At 42.7% G+C, this 17,820-nt stretch overlaps 1 protein-coding gene across 9 annotated transcripts in view; it reads right to left on the bottom strand.

Annotated features, from left to right (window-relative positions):
• Positions 1-17,820, bottom strand: part of USP6NL (USP6 N-terminal like) — a 216,290-nt gene that overhangs the window by 63,163 nt on the left and 135,307 nt on the right. For all 9 annotated transcript variants that reach the window (XM_073328781.1, XM_073328776.1, XM_073328783.1 and 6 more), the window contains one exon: positions 12,274-12,354. In XM_073328781.1, the coding sequence (XP_073184882.1) occupies positions 12,274-12,354 (81 nt within the window). The remainder of the gene's footprint in view (positions 1-12,273; positions 12,355-17,820) is intronic.

The following is a 17,820-nucleotide window of genomic DNA, read 5'->3' as shown; positions in this document are numbered from 1 at the left end:
GATTTTTTTTTTTTAATAGGAGGGAAGAGACAGAGCCGAACCATATTCAGCAAAACCAGGAGCTATACACAACAGAAAACCTCTCCTTTATGATAAGTCTTCAGCTACCACACTGTTAAAGAAAAGTCAAATGAAAAAGCAAATGGAATATTAGCATATTTAGTCTATCACCATTAAACTGTACATTGCTATTACCCTATATAGCAAATATACAGTTATATACCTGTGTTGGAAATAGCTGTTTTTGTATATTATCATATGACTTGCATGATCATAAACAGATTTTGTATTCTCTCTAGATTCAAAAACAAAACAAAATACACACACTAGAACTATTACAGTCCTCCAGAAATGGAGGAATTTTCACGAACCAAACTATAACAATATCTGATTTAAAAGAAATTATAGTGCTACGTTTACATATTTGTTTTTCTTGTAAGAGATATTATATATTTCAGTTAACTGTTACTGTCTGAAAATATTTCTCCATAACAGCATAGCATTATGAAATTGGAACAGTGCCCTTAGCATTAAACATGATGAAAAAATTATCCAAGTATTACATATAAAAATGTAATCATTTTTTTTTTTTAAATGCAAGCTTCTACATCTGGCACACTCTGGGGCTGAACCTCAGCTCGGGTAAATTGTCATAGCACTATTGATATAACTGAACTCAGATTTCAATGGAGCTATGACAATTTACACTAGCTGAGAATATGTCCCCCTCACTTTAAGAGAGAGAGAGAAAGTGGCTGTAGAATTGAATCCTTAAGTAGCTCTTTCCAACTCTGAAGTGAAAACACATGGCATGAATTAAAACGGAAAAGAAAAGTTTAAAAACGAACTCATTTTGATTTTGCAAGATGAGTATCTGTGATGATTTGGGGGATCTGTTTGTACAACTTAGGAATTCTGGTTGACATTATGAAGTTGTTCTGAAACTGCTGTATCATGGAAAGCCCCTATGTATGTGTCTCCACCACTGCAGACAGGACCTGCAGCAGGTACACAAGACTGAGTACAACGGGGAGGACTTAACTTTAATAACTGTGTTTTGACTACACAATAGTTATGCTAAGGAGACTGCTGGAGTGGGAAACCAGCTCAGCCAAATTGATCTGCAGGGGGGCTGGGAGTTTGGAGAGTGGAAATTTCCCAAGTAGCACAAAGCTACAGACTAAAAGAAGGAGAATATAAAAGGATTCACAAGGGGAAGACTCAAAGGAGAGACATAGGACGTTTGAGCAGGAGAGGGGAAGGGGACTGACAGGCCATAGTCAGAGAGGAAGAGCTGTGGGGGAGAAGGCTCCATACTTCTGCACACAAACGATGCATTGCAACAGAAAAACACTGGATGACCTCAAAGGACTCTGACCCCAGCCCAAAGAATGGTCTGTATTAGTGAGGAAACTGAGGCAAGGAAATGCATGTAGGGCTCATTATATCTTTATAGGTCTGTATTTCTTGTGTGATAAGTAAAGAGCAATACTGTATTTGAAAGGTTTCAGAGTAACAGCCGTGTTAGTCTATATTCGCAAAAAGAAAAGGAGTACTCGTGGCACCTTAAAGACTAACCAATTTATTTGAGCATAAGCTTTCGTGAGGTACAGCTCACTTCATCAGATGCATCCGATGAAGTGAGCTGTAGCTCACGAAAGCTTATGCTCAAATAAATTGGTTAGTCTCTAAGGTGCCACGAGTACTCCTTTTCTTTTTACTGTATTTGAATTCTGTGCAAAGTTCTATGGGTTATGTGCTATACCTTACCACATGCCCCATGAGAAAGTTAACAGTAACCTAGAAGACTCATACTCTCTCCCAGAACTCCATCAAAGGTATGTTTGATCTACAGGGGAATTCTGAGAGCTCTGCACTGCTTTCAGGGACTATGCAGTGAGCCACAAGGTCTAAATTCTCAGGACAGGGTGCTCAATTGGGGACCTATGCACCCTGAGCTGGTGCCAAGACTGGGCTCTATTCAGACTCCAGAGGCTTAAAACATGAGCATCTGGATCTCCTCACAGCAATCTTGTAAGTGGCCACAAGGTGGGTGCTCAACAAGATCTGTTACAACAGCCAATTAGTCAATCTACCTGACTGTAAAATGCATACTACCTAATGAGACTTGCACACACACCCCAAAAATGTTCCCACATACTCTGTGGGCTCCTGTGAAAATATCTGTGAAAAATAAAAAAACAAGACACTTCTCAAGCCATGTTGCAAGAGCAAGCTCACAAATCTAATTGGCTCAGGAAGGGAAATGAGGCAGCTATCAGAAAATCTAGCTGTTAAGAGTGAGAATCGTCATTTGGGCACCCAGAAGGCTGAGGGAGGCCACCAGCTGAAAAAGAATCAATCATGGCAAGGATAAGAATCAAATCCTGAGGTCCTAAAGGAATGTATTGCTATAATGGAGCTTTCACTAGTTATTTCATCTTTCATAGGTTTTGTAACAATAACAGGAGAGTGCAAGCATAAGAGCTCTGCACTATCTTATTCTGAAATCTCGGAGAGGGGAAAGTGATACTTTATTCAGGCTTTGAAGACTGAACATAAAGCAAGTGGAGATTTGACTATCACATCCTCTATGAATTCTAAAATAAACTTAGCTACCTTTTCTTGGCAGATTCTCCTTCCCTTCCCAACCTCCTCTCTCTGTGGATAGCTTCTCAACTAAAGCTAAAGGCAGACTGTGAAAGGCAGACATATAGCGTTGTCAATATTCGAATGGGAAGATAGTAAGTGGAATTTTATTTAATCTTTCCTGAAAATTGTGATCACATTAAGTTGGGAAAGCTTTAATATGAGTAGTGACTGATGGCTTGATGTACCTTGGCTTGTTACTGTAGAATACAATTAGGAAGTAAAAGCATAAACTAGAAGAACTGGTGTCAAGAACGATAGAAATTGAGGAACTTTGCCATTCAATAGACATCTTCTACATAAGAAGCTGCTCCTGGAAGAGAGTAGTATTTTATTTGGACAAGCAACAGACATGCAAAAGGGTAGTTTATGCAGCTTCAGGAGACCATTACAGTGTCTGAAAGTGCAACCTGTACTTGAAGAGGTTTCTGAATAATTATTATTTTGGAACCAATGGGCTTCATTTTAAGATGCGGCTATTGAGTTACCTTTAAGATGGTTTCTATTAAGGCACTTTTGATTACCTTTAGGTCACCAGTTCAAATCTGACCAAGACTTGACATCTTAACCTTCAGATGGCTGTTTGGTCTCAGTCCAGTTACTAGTGGTCAGATGTTCATAATCCATTCAAACTAGCACCTTTGTAAGCTGCATCAGCAGAGAAGTTAAGGACTGAATGAACTCCCTTCCTCACTCCTACCTCTGCAACACAGGTTAGGAATATGGGCAACATAGTGAGATAAAACATGACTAAAGAAGAAATTCAGTGTCCAGGACTTTGTCTTACATCTTTCATAACCTCTAAAATATTTCCTAAATCTGAAGTGGCAGATCTAGTTTCACCTAAAATTATTTCTCTCTTTTTCTCTGTCTCACACACGAATGCTTTCCCATTAATGCCAACTGAAAAATTAAGAAGGAAAGAATTAAGGAAGCAATAGATAAGCAGCTTTTCAAAAGAGAGGATTAAAGAAAACTGTACTTTGCAATTATGAATAAAAAAGTTTTCGAGGAATATAATCAAATAAATACACTCTCATACACAGATACGACGTTTCTTGAAGGCAAAACCGTCTCAGTAATATATTATGAAAGGTCATTACAGAAGTCCTGCCCAACTACTTACACTAGTTGTTCTTGTGGTTGTTCTATCCTTAGGGCCTGCTCCTCCTCTCTTTTTTCTGCATTCCTGGAATATCTCATTACTGCATTTTCCAAAATGGATTCACAACTACAATTACAGTCCACAACTCTGCAATAATATGGTGCTATTCTCTTTACGGTGCTTTATTAATATACTGATTTCAGGAGCAGTCCTCTCCCAAACTGCAGGGACGTGAGGTGGAATGGGACGCTCTAAGATAATGCCTGTAAGTTTTCTTTAGGTACAAGCTGCTTCTCTGGCTTTTGGACACCCAAAGAGAAGACAGAAAGAGAAAGACAGGAGTTACTCCAGCAACTGTAGCACTGTTCCTTGCTGCCTTAAGAATGGCAGGGTTGAGGAGCTACCACATTCAGTGCCTGTCCCCCACTCACAATAACTGAAGCACTAGCCACACACCCCTCCTCTTTATTAGAGCTTTTACCGAGAAGCAGCAACAGCTCTCTAATAAATAGTAAATAATAAACAATACTTTAATCTTACCATCTATGGCATATTTTGGGAAGCTGGAACTCTACTCAGTTTGTGCTCTGGATCATCCATGTTGTGTGTATGGGGAGAGGGTGGGAGAAGTACTCAATTCTTGTTTTAAGAGTCTCTGTGTGCTCAGTAGTGTTCAGATGATCAGGGTGGACGATGAGTTCCTAGCCTTTGGCAAATAAAGCCCCTTGCTGAATAAAGCTCTATTATCCCTGCCATTATTTATAGTGCTTTGTTCAATTAGTTGCCTTTAACGAGGTACTCCCCATTCTATTGGGAACAGTAAATGTCCATCTTAATGGCATGCACAAGTGGCCATTGTTTCAATCATACCCACTTTATAATTGCAATATGACACTTCAATAGCATCACCCATCACACCTGAGGTACAAATTTACTCAGTACAAGTACCTTCTCTATTGTCTTATTGGGAATTAGGAAGTGAGTGTTATTTAAAAAGCAAATTTCTGCCCACAAAATGCTGCTCAAGATGTATTATCCACAATCAGTACTACTCCTGATCCAGCTACATTTACACTGACAATAAAAAAAGAAGATGGGGACACAGACAAAAACATAATCATCAGCCAATCTCTTGCACTTAGTCTGCAAAGTAACAATTAACTTTATTCAAAACTCAAAAATTGAGTTTCATACTTGAAAAAATACCTCACTTATTTTTGTTACGAGTAACACTTTAGGTTAACTTTTTTCTTTCAATGTAATTTATTAATGTGCTCTGTATTATTTTAGATACATATAAAATTAATACGTTACTAATAATTCACATAAAACCAAACACACCACACACACACACCCCACTCATCTGAGCAGGAGTGCTACTTGTGTGCCCCAGGCACCAGAATCGCACACACATACATCTCTCTCAAATGAAACTCAGGAAATAAAATGGCCCTGTGGATTTTTAAAGGGACACTATCAACCTGAAACATTATCAGTTTTAAAACAAACATGCACATGAGTTAAAAATGGTTTCAGCTGCAACAGAGTCCAATTGTGGTTTTACAATCACATTTTCCTATTTTTAAAACTGTTGTATGCAAGACCCACAAATGACAGAAGAACGTCTATAGCAGAACAAAAAGAAAAGGAGGACTTGTGGCACCTTAGAGACTAACAAATTTATTTGAGCATAAGCTTTTGTGAGCTACACTGAGCTGTAGCTCACAAAAGCTTATGCTCAAATAAACTTGTTAGTCTCTAAGGTGCCACAAGTCCTCCTTTTCTTTTTGCGGATACAGACTAAGACGGCTGCTACTCTGAAACCTGTCATATGGCAGAACAGTGAAGCTAACTGTGCATGAAGGTCTGTCAAACGTCCAAAGGGTGCGTCTTCACAATCCAGTAAACTCGAGTTTTATAACTCAAGTGTTACCTCTAACGCCACTTCAGTCCACACACAAAAATCTCTAGCTCAAGTTAAGTGGTGCTTAAAGCTGGAGCTAGCTGACCCATGAGGCGGGGCAGTTTGCAAAGACGACAAGCCCAAAGTAGAACTGGAATATAGTGAGAAATACTCTTATCTAATCTTAGGTAACAGCAGGTAAAAACTGCAGACTGAAAGGACAGAAAAGGTGTGGCGCATGGACATGAAATTGAGAGCTGCCCTGACGGTGGAGAAGCAGGTGGCTATTGCAATCTGGCAACTTCAGACAGCTACCGATTGGTCGCTAATCAGTTTGGAGTGCGGAAGTCAACCGTTGGAATTGTATTGATGCAAGTTCGTAGGGCCATTAATCGCATCCTGCTCAGAAGAACCGTGACTCTGGGTAACATGCATGACATTGTGGATGGCTTTGCACAGATGGCTTTCCCTAACTGCGGATGGGCAATAGATGGGACACATATTCCAATTCTGGCACCAGCCCACCTTCCCTCCGAGTACGTTAATTGGAAGGGGTATTTCTCTATGCTTCTCCAGGCGCTTGTGGATCACCATAGGCATTTCATTGACATTAACGCAGGCTGCCCTGGAAAGGTACATGACGCATGCATCTTTGGGAACACTGGCCTGTTCAGGAAGCTGCAAGCTGGGACTTTCTTCCCAGACCAGAAGATCACCATAGGGGAAGTCGAAATGCCCATTGTGATCCTTGGGAGACCCCGCTTACCCTTTAATACTGTGGCTCATGAAACCCTACACAGGGAGCCTTGACAGCAGCAAGGAGAAGTTCAATAACAGATTGAGTCGGTGCAGAATGACTGTGGAGTGTGCTTTTGGCTGTTTAAAGGGCCGCTGGCACTGTCTGTATGGGAAGCTGGACCTGGTCGACGACAACATCCCCATGGTTATATCCATGTAGTGTACCCTCCATAACATTTGTGACGGGAAGGATGAAAGATTCACTCAGGCATGGAACTCAGAGGTTCAACACTTGGGGGCTGAATTTGAACAGCCAGAGAGCAGGGCTGCAAGGATTAGGGATGCCTTGAGGGAGCAATTTGAGGCTGAAAGCCACCAGTAATGTTTGGTGCCCTGCACAGGAGTGAAGAGCGGTGGTTCCAATGTAAGTAGGAATCTGTGTTTGCTACATGGACTTGCAGTGCCTGTTGCTTTCCTGTGCTACGGAATCTTTTACTTAATGCAATAATAAAGAATGTTTTCAAAGCCAAAAAAATCCAGATATTGAAAAGAAAATCCATTTATTGAAAAGAAACACAACTGCTTGGGAAACAGAAAGGGCAAGGGGGTGGGGTGGGGTGGGGAACGGTTCAATCACAGATTTGCATATGTCCGGTTATCATACCAGCCTTCCTGTCTAGAGAGCTGTGCAATGAGTGCTGCATTTCAAAGGCTGGCTAAAATGCATGATGATGGGGGTTGAGTGCAGTGGGTAAGGGTCGTAGTTTCCAGGACTGGGTGATGAAGCTACAGGCGTTGGAGGCAGCTGGTGGCGATAAGAACCCAGATATGGGGGAGAGAGGGTTGGAGGTGACATGGGGGCACAGGGGAAGGAGTTCTGGGACAAGGGCTGCAGGCTGGGTGGGCGTGGTAGTGCTCTGCCTGCATTGCTAGGAGCGCCTGTATTGAGTCCGCTTGGTGCTCCACAATGCTTAGCAACCGCTCCGTGCTTTGGTGCCGGCGATCCGCATTCTGCTGGCGGACCCTCCTTCCGCTCTCCCGCCACTCCTGCGCCTTTTGATTTTCATTAAAAAGCTGCATCACTTCATGCAGCAGGTCCTCTTTGCCTCTACGTGGCTGCTTCCGAATTCTTTGCAGTCTTTTGGCCGATGATAACAAGGATGGCTGAGATCTCAAGGTTGAAAAAATCTGTAAAGCCAAAATGCAACACTTAACAAAGGCAGCATTGTTCATACCAGACAGAGCAATGATTCCCCCGTACCTAAAGGCAAGCACAGTCTACACAATAGCAGAATTGCCCATCCCAAAATGAGTGCACATAACCCATAGGACCCCCAAAATGGTAAGCAAGCACAGGGGCAAGGGGGACTGGTTGTTTCACGGACATATGGTCCTCTAGGATTCTGTGCCTTGGGGAGAGCTAACAGCTGTAGGGGGCCCCTGTACTGAACACTGTCCCCACATTTTCCACAAGAGTTCATTCTGGAAGATATCTCGCTGCTGAGGGTGACCTGGGAAGCAAGGGAGGGTCTTCTACTACAATGCAGCTTCTGCCCTGGCCCATATGCAGTTTGCCTGTGTGCAGAAATGGTCCCCTTGTCCCTCACGGAACAGTGGCACGGACATGTTAGCCTGACTGGGACAAGGAGCAGAGTAGTTCTGCCAAGGAACCTGCGTAAGCGCATTGCCCAGCTCCTGCATGAGACCTTTGAAGAGATCACTGAGGCCAATTACCGCAATGTGAGAGCACATCAACGCCCTATTCTGCATCTAGGCATGCATGCAGCCCTAACCCTCCTCGCTCCAAGAGCCTGCAACAAACAACTTCCTTCCCAAAATAAAAGCCGCTTACCGGGCACCTCCCCTGGTGTTTGTCCTTCCCCAAGCACTGTCCGCTGCGACTGGCTACCTTCCTCCTGGCTTGAGAGCAGCTCCTGGCTGCATGCATTTAGGGATGCCGGGCCGTTTCCCTCCTCCTCAGCACCCTCGCTCCCGCCTTCCTCCTCCTCCCTTGTTGAACTGGGCTCTGAAGTGTCCATGGTGGTACTCGGAGTGGAGGTGGGGTTGCCCCCACGTACTGCATCCAGCTCTTTGTAGAAACAGCAGGTCGCAGGAGCGAAGGACTGGAGCGGCACTTTGCCTTGCGGGCTTTGCGGTAGGCATTCCACAGCTCCTTCACTTTAACTCTGCTCTGCAGTGTGTCCCAGTTATGGCCCCTTTCCATCATGTCCCTTGATAGCTGCCCAAAGGTATCGTAATTCCTACGGTTGGAGCGCAGCTGGGACTGGACAGCTTCCTCCCCCGAAACACTGATGAGGTCCAGCACCTCACCACTGCTCCATACTGGGGATCGCCTGGCACATGGAGGCATGGTCACCTGGAAAGATTCGCTGAGAGCACTCCATGCCTTCCTGAGCAAACAGGAAGGGGATGTTCAAAATTCCCAGATAATTTAAAGGGTGGGTCCGACGGTTGGTCACCTGAGGGCAGGACAGTTGAGTTCAAAGTGATGACCAGAGTGGCTACAACAGGCATTGTGGGTCGCTTCTGGAGGCCGATCAGAGCGCATTAATTGACCAGGGTGTCCACACTGACGCCACGGCGCTCCAGTTGGGGCGCATCAAGCATTATGCTTCTTGTAGAGGTGGAGTACCAGAAGCACTCCAGCCGCGGAGTCCGGGCGCTCTATGTGCCTTGTCAGTGTGGACATGTCGTGAGTTAGGGTGCCCGAAGCTGCTTTAATGTGCTCCAACTCGCAAGTGAAGCCATGGCCTAAGATTCCCAGTCTGAACCGGCAAAGGTGTTTCTTACAGAAGATACCATCTCTCTCACACAACTGGCCCCTATATCACTTAAAGCTACTGTTGCTATAGTTACAGTCTAGTACTTTTAAACTATGTATCAAAATAAACAGTTTTGTAAAACCTGCCATAATGGGCAATTTGTGTGTTGCCCTTTACAGAAATATTTATGGGTATTTTTAAAAGACTTTTGCAGGAAGGGAGGGCAGAAGTCTATCGCAGGTAACCAGTACCTCTTCCATCTCCTTCCAAAGAGGGCGATAGGACAGCAAGCACACATTACTTAGCACTTAACTGTGTAAACACCATTATGCCCATCTTACAGATGGGAAGTGGTACTAGGAAAAATGAAGAGCTAGATATGTCTATGCAGCAGCTGGGAGGGTGCTTCTCAGAGCAGGCAGACAGACACTTGCTAGCTCTGCTTGAGTTAGTATTCTAAAAATAGTAGTGTGGCCACACCAGCACAAGCAGCAGCTCAGGCTAGACACCCGAGTACAATCCTGCACCCAAGCCCCTGAGTACACACTCAGGTGGCTAGCCTGACCTGCCATCCTTGCTGCTGTGGCCACACTGCAATGTTTAGCACACTAGCTCAAGCAGAGGTAGCAAGTGTCTGTCCACCCATGCTGTGAAGTGCCCTCCCAACTGCTGTGTAGAGATATATTACGAGAGTTCACTCTCAGCCCACTTTAGGGTTACCATATTTTAGTTTCCCAAGAAGAGGACACAGCCAGAAGGGGGGAGGAGCTGGAGAGGGGTACAGTTGGGGATACCTGCAGCAGGGATACTCACTGGAGGTGGGAACAGTGTTGCTCCATCACAGTGGCAGGGCGACTGCTGTAAGCCCAGGATGCAGCAACAGCCGCCAGTCAGTGCCTCCCTGCGGGACTCCCTCCCCAGAGTTGGGGCCTGGCTGGGTGGGATCCAGCAGTTGTGGCTTGCAGGAGAATGGACCCATCAGGTAGAGATGCAGGGGAGGGACCAATCGGGGCTTTTTCTGAGCTGCAGTTTGTCTGCGCTGCAAAAAGCTGGGACATTGACTGTTATTTGAAAAATCTGCCTGGACAGAGAAAGGAAATTCAAAAAGGAGGCTACGTCCGGGAAACCCTTGAAGTATGTAACCCTAGAAAGGGTAGAGTACGTTCACCGCTCCAGCTTCAGGAAGAAACTCTGATTCAGAGAGTAACAATTCCTTCCTTCCTTCATTCCCCCTTTCTACAGCAGGTTGTAACTTGCTGTAGCAAGGGAAACGTGTAGGTTGCTTCTCCCCAGCAACACCAGCCCTATTCAGCTTGCTATTGCCTGGAGGGACACAGCTGGGCTTCTCACCCACTTCTGGCCTTTTTCTAGCCCCTCCTCACCAATTCACTCACAGTAAAGGAGGATGAGAATGCAAGGGCTGTGCGCTGCAGGAGACAGAGAACAAAGATCCAAGTAGATCTTAAACGGCCTCATGGAGGCTACAGGGCCTAATTCCCCTATTTGGCTGTGCAAGGCATGGACAACACCTAACCCTAAGTGAACTGCCCAAGACAGAGCTAGAAAAAAGTCCAGGTTTCCTGACTCTCAGTCTAGTACCCTAGCATTACACAACTGTCTCTCCACATGAGGAAGCCATTACACACAGAAGTACAGCTATTACACATGTAGATGTAGTCTATTTTCATTTGTTGTCAAAAAACTCTCTTGTGGTCATTAAAAATCCCACAGCCATTTTCAAGACAGTTAGTGATGTTAACCTCTGGCTGAATCCTGAGTTAAATACCAAATGGCTAATTATACCTACTTAAAATTTCCCTGTAATTTCAGTTGAACAAGATTTTTCTTCACCTTTTGTCCTGACCTGTTGTGTGGCATTAATGTGCACTTTTAAATAGCTACTGGCAGTATTTCAGGGATGGCCCCCTGTCAAATTCAGTAAAACCAGTGCACCAACATGTAAGCATCACCCTCCTAAGAGAGAGATCATTTCCACCACAGAGAGGATCCACCTGTATGAAGGGCACTTTGCATTTTTTGCTTAGTCACATGAAATCAACACAAGGAAAATGTAACTAAGTTGTACTTAAGGTTTAGGTTTTAATTATTTGTTCTGTATGTTAAAGCTTACTCTAGGAAACCACTTCCAAGAGAATCTTTAAAGCATCCTTTAAAGCTACTTTAAAGCATCCTCATGGTGTCTGGTTTCTTCAACATGTAGTTAGATATCACAATTTATGACTGGTCAAACTCCCTGGCAGGAACCCAAGACACCTTTCAGTATACAAGTAGCAGAGGCTCTCTTTGCCCATCCACCAAACCTGTGGCTGCAAAAGGAGGCTGTTTCTCTACATAGCTACCTGCTTAATGTCACACAAAGAATTTTAAAAGGATTCAAAATGAAGAGCCAGCAGATTCCCTGATGAGTATACACCACCTGCATATCAGTTTGATTAAAAATTTCAGCATTAAACACTACAATAATGTTCAGCATACAAACGGGCACAAAGCACTACAATAATGTTCAGCATACAAACGGGCACAAAGTCAAATAATAAATTTAAGATTCAGATCCAAATTTTTCCAGAGTTCTCATGTTCTGATCTGGACTTTTGGATTGGGCCTCTCTCAGCTTAACTTTATAAAAGCTTTTGTTTCTGTTTTTAAACTATTTTCAAATATAATTGTGTGCTGACTATTCCTCCTGAAGGCTAGTAGTTGACTCTCTATTTACCTGCTCGGCTTGTGACGGACAGTTCCCCTTCTCCCACAGATATTATGCAGCATGCATGCGAACAGTGTGTACTCCCTGGCCGTGCATGTCCCAATTCCACTCCACAATTATAATGCAATACAAGAATTTACAGGCAATGGTGGTTCTGAATATGCCATGTGGCCCCCCAAAATGCTGTCCTTCAAAACTCCTGTATTTGAACACCAGTTTCTTTGTTAATTTATTACACTGTTGCACCATGCAATCATAAAAACAGCTTTTCATTTTTATTTTTAAATGTATTTTTCTGAAATGAGGTGTGAATTATCACTATACTGCTACATTCAATAGAGGAAACTGACCAAAAACACGAATAACTTACCTTTTCGCTGTTCTTGTATTTTTCCCAGCTTTTCAGCATTTTTAGCCATTTTGTAGTTCTTTCAATTTCAAGGTGCTTTTGCTGAAATAAAATGACAATTAATAATTTCAGACCTAGTTTTTTCCAAAATATCTACTTTAGAGTCTTCTAAGAGTATTAGAAACAAGTTTAACCAAGATATTTTCCTCTGCAGGAGCATTTAACGTCAAGAATTATAGTGGCACCAGTGGCATCACCTTTGCTAAATTAGTCTCCCTTGCAAAAAGCCATTTCTTTGCATACGAGCTGTCAGCCTGGATGTGCTTTTATTTATTTATTTATATAAGGGCTGTCAATTAATCACCGTTAACTCAAGCAATTAACTCAAAATAAATTAACTTGATTAAAAAAATTAAGCACAATTAATTGCTGTTTTAATTGTACTATTACACAATAATAGAATACCAATTGAGATTTTTTATAAATATATTTTGGATATTTTTCTACATTTTCAAATATATTCATTTCAATTACAACACAGAAACCAAAGGTTTCAGAGTAGCAGCCGTGTTAGTCTGTATCCGCAAAAAGAACAGGAGGACTTGTGACACCTTAGAGACTAACAAGTTTATTTGAGCATAAGCTTTCGTGAGCTACAGCTCACTTCATCAGATGCATTCAGTAGAAAATACAGTGGGGAGATTTATATACACAGAGAACATGAAACAATGGGAGTTACCATACACACTGTAACCAGAGTGATCAGGTAAGGTGAGCTATTACCAGCAAGAGAGCGGGGGAGGGGGATGTGTGAACCTTTTGTAGTGATAATTAAGGTGGGCCATTTCCAGCAGTTAGCAAGAACGTCTTGGGGGGGAGGGGGTAAAACATGGGGAAATAGTTTTACTTTGTGTAATGACACATCCACTCCCAGTCTTTATTCAAGCCTAAGTTAATTGTATCCAGTTTGCAAATTAATTCCAATTCAGCAGTCTCTCATTGGAGTCTGGTTTTGAAGTTTTTTTTGTTGAAGAATTGCCACTTTTAGGTCTGTAATCAAGTGACCAAAGAGACTGAAGTGTTCTCCAACTGGTTTTTGAATGTTACAATTCTTGACGTCTCATTTGTGTCCATTTATTCTTTTACGTAGAGACTGTCCAGTTTGACCAACGTACATGGCAGAGGGGCATTGCTGGCACATGATGGCATATATCACATTGGTAGATGTGCAGGTGAACGAGCCTCTGATAGTGTGGCTGATGTGATTAGGCCCTGTGATGGTGTCCCCTGAATAGATATGTGGACACAGTTGGCAACGGGCTTTGTTGCAAGGATAGGTTCCTGGGTTAGTGGTTCTGTTGTGTGGTTGCTGGTGAGTATTTGCTTTAGGTTGGGGAGCTGTCTGTAAGCAAGGACTGGCCTGTCTCCCAAGATCTGTGAGAGTGATGGGGCGTTCTTCAGGATAGGTTGTAGATCCTTGATGCGCTGGAGAGGTTTTAGTTGGGGGCTGAAGGTGATGGCTAGTGGCATTCTGTTATTTTCTTTGTTGGGCCTGTCCTGTAGTAGGTAACTTCTGGTTACTCTTCTGGCTCTGTCAATCTGGTTCTTCACTTCAGCAGGTGGGTATTGTAGTTGTAAGAAGGCTTGATAGAGATCTTGTAGGTGTTTGTCTCTGTCTGAGGGGTTGGAGCAAATGCGGTTGTATTGTAGAGCTTGGCTGTAGACAATGGATCGTATGGTTTGGTCTGGATGAAAGTTGGAGGCATGTAGGTAGGCATAGCGGTCAGCAGGTTTCCAGTATAGGGTGGTGTTTATGTGACCATCGCTTATTAGCACCGTGGTGTCCAAGAAGTGGATCTCCTGTGTGGACTGGTCCAGGCTGAGGTTGATGGTGGGATGGAAATTGTTGAAATCATGGTGGAATTCCTCAAGGGCTTCTTTTCCATGGGTCCAGATGATGAAGATGTCATCAATGTAGCGCGAGTAGGGGCATTAGGGGACGAGAGCTGAGAAAGTGTTGCTCTAAGTCAGCCACAAAAATGTTGGCATACTGTGGGGCCATGCGGGTACCCATAGCCATATATTCTATTTAAATGAGCAGGAGAAGGAATTTTTTTAAAAAAATCTAATTTAACTCCTCTCCCGTATCTACACTACATACCTTGCAGCGGCACATCTGTGCTGCTGTAGTGTGTCCTGTGTAGCCGCTCTTTGCCGACAGGAGAGAGCTCTTCTGCTGGCAAAAAAAAAACCACCCCCAACAAGCAGCACTGGCTTTGTCAGCAGGACAACAAAGTCTCCCACCAACAAAGTGCTGTCCACACTGGCGCTTTTCGTCAGTAAAACTTTTTTCAGTCAGGAACGACCTGACCAACAAAAGTTTTACCAACAAAAGTGTGGTGTAGATATAGCCTAACTCAGTGTAACTGCTAAATACAAGGTGAAACAGATTGTTTAGCATAAATAGTTAACACACATTTCAAGGGACCATTCAAGGTGAAGTTATGAATTTAAGCTCCCAGGCTTTACTAGACACTAAAAATCATGGTCTGAATAGACACACTGGATTATGGATTATTACAACAATCTGTAACCCACTACCAAACCCCACCCCAGCTGCTTTTTCCCCCCTCCATTCCTTTCTTCCCTATGACTGGAGGGGTGTTAATGAGCCACTTAAGCTTGAATGGTCCCTCGAAATGTATGTTAGCCACTTCTGCTAAACAATCTGTTCCACCTTGTTTATAGCAGTGACACACTGAGGCTATGTCTATTCTAGAGCCCATACAGTGCCACAGCTGTACTGCTGTCTACGGTGACAGGAGAGAGCTCTCCTATCGGCATAATTAAACCATGCCCAATGAATGGCAGGAGCTATGTCAGCTGGCAGTTACACACTGGCACTTCTGTCAGTGTAACTTATGTCGCTCAAGGGTATTTTTTTTTTCAAGCCCCTGAGCAACATCAGTTTTACCTACTGAAGTGCTAATGTAGACATAGCCTGAACTAGTTTCTCAGACCGGAAGAAAGCTTGTGTAGCTCGAAAGCTTGTGTCTCTCACCAACAAAAGTTGGTCCAAGCCTGAACTAGCAGAAATAGGGCTGAGGCCAGGTCTAAACTACAGACCTATACCGGTATAATCACATCACTCATAGGTGTGAAAAATCCAAACACCTTAGCAACGTAGTTATGCTGACCTAACCCCTGTGTAGACAGAACCGTGGGGGTGGGACAGCTTCTCTCACCGTCTCTCGGGGAGGTGGATTAACTATGACGACGGGAGAAGCTCTCCCATCAGCATAGTAGCTTCTTCACACACAGCACTACAGCAGTGCAGCTGCGCCACTGTAGGGCTTGTCTTCACACACAGCGATAAGTGTCCTTACAGTTATTTTCCATCTTTAAATTAAATTCCATGATAAAATTCATGAAGTGAACTGGAAAACAACTTGTTTTTAACAGTTATTGTTCTCTTCATCCATCTAGCCTAAGTCTAGAGGTAAGGACAATCCACTTGTATTAGATATCTTACTGTAATTAAACCATGTATACTCCTACTGTTTTGTGTAATAAGATAAAGACCAACTATTTCAGAAATGCTTTTAAAAGCTGTGTACACAACTGCACACAAAAGCTTAATTTACACATACACACACAAAACTTCTGTACTGTCACACAGGGTTTTGCTAGAAAAAAAAGTTACACTATATTGATAATTGCCCCAGAAGATGTGTGGAACAGCCAAATGCCATGTGTAGGCTGATGATAGCATTGTACTGTGTTAAATAGAAACACACCAGAAATAAGCTCCTGCCAGTCAGAAACCATAATAGTGATTTTATAGCATTTCAGGCCATTATAATAGAGTAGAAACACAATGTGCATAATTTTCTCTGACTCACCTATAAATAATATGGCAAGCTATTGTTAGTTCATAATGTTGGGTATTAAAAAAGGAAGGAAACACTCATGAGATAGCTTTAGAAAAATCTGAATGTGGATGCACAACAAAAATTTCATTTTTAAATATGCTGATCCGTAATTTCATAAATGACCCCATATCATAAATTGACCCCATGTGGATTTACACTTTAGAACTAAGGTAATAGTTAAGTTCTGATCAGCAGAATTTATGCAGAAATAAAGCAGATGGATATAACTACAGGTCTGAAAACCTGAAAGAAAGTATTAGGAAGTTAAAGGTGTCCATAGAGCGTTTTCCACAATAAAGTGGAAATGAAAAATATGGTCATAGTAAATACATGGATGACATTATAATGAAACAACAACATTATATCCATTTTCTTGGGTGGTTTAATACCATCAGGTATTAAACTAACAGGGTCGAGTCAGATATTGCTACTTTGCCAGTCTTACTTATCTGACTTTTCACATTGCATTTAATTGCCCTGAGGTTCTTGTGGAGTTTCATGCTGTTGAGGCACCTTTATGAGATTTTGCAGATAGAAAATAAGAATATTTTTAAAAGCTGAAGATGCCAGTGTCTATCTATCTTGTAACATTTAGCTTAAAAAGGAACTGTAGAAAAACTGCTGACTCCCACATATCTTAGGTCTAGATCATTGCACTCTTTTGTTTTCACAGTGAGGCTGAGAAAATACAGTGATCCCTTATAATAACCCTGTAGCAGAAGTTTTCCAAATTATTTCTCTGGATGTAATTTAGGCTGGGAGGGAAAGGGGGCAAATTGCATACAAGTCTCCAGTAAAGCAAGCCAGGTCTCTGCTCTGGGCAAGTTATTCAGTTAGTTGGTCAGAAAAATAAAATCCCATCTTCTCCCTGAGCCTCTAATGCTGAACTCTTTTCAGTTTTAGGTTAATTCAGGCTTCTTGTCTCCTGGGTCAGTCTATGCTGGTTCTTAAAGCCTTCTCAGTTTGTGTTTTGGACAGTTGTGGGTTGTTGTTTTTTTTAACCTAAGCAATGCGCATTTTCACATCCAACAAGAGTTGCTTGGAATACATGGCTACATCTCAAGAAGCACATTGCAGAGAAGACGGATACTACTGCTTTATCAGGAAATCTAGAGTCCATGTAGTAGTCTCTGAAGAAAACCATTGTTCTATCTTCTGGGGTTTTAAAGGCTACGTTTAGGCTAAGTAGGTTTTAAAGGCTACGTCTACACTAGACACCGCTGCAGCTGGACTTCTGTAAGGTCTCCTGTGTAGCTGCTCTCCCACCTCTAACGAGCAGGGGTAGCTATGTCGGTAGGATAGCATCTTGCACCAACACTGCACTGTCCACACCGGTGCTTCTATCAGTGTAACTTATGTTGGTCGGGGTGTGTTTTTTTCACACCCATGACTGAAAAGTTTTACCAACAAAAGTGCTAGTGTAGACATAGTCAAACTTGGAAGTATTTTTGCCTCTGGGAATACTAGAGTCAAACTGAAATTGGGAGGGAATCTTATTCCAAGTAAAATAAATAATGGGCTATTGGAAAGGGATGAATCTTAACTGGCAAATATCCATCTTTATGACACTCTCTTATTTATTATTAATATTGCAATAGCACCTACAGTAGAGAGCCTAGGGTAGTGCCTTGGTAGA

This window comes from Lepidochelys kempii, chromosome 1 (genome assembly GCF_965140265.1).
Source record: "Lepidochelys kempii isolate rLepKem1 chromosome 1, rLepKem1.hap2, whole genome shotgun sequence".
In the NCBI taxonomy this organism is placed as follows: Eukaryota; Metazoa; Chordata; order Testudines; family Cheloniidae; genus Lepidochelys; species Lepidochelys kempii.
Note: the sequence above shows the minus strand (reverse complement) of the source record. Positions and strands in the feature narration are given on the sequence as shown.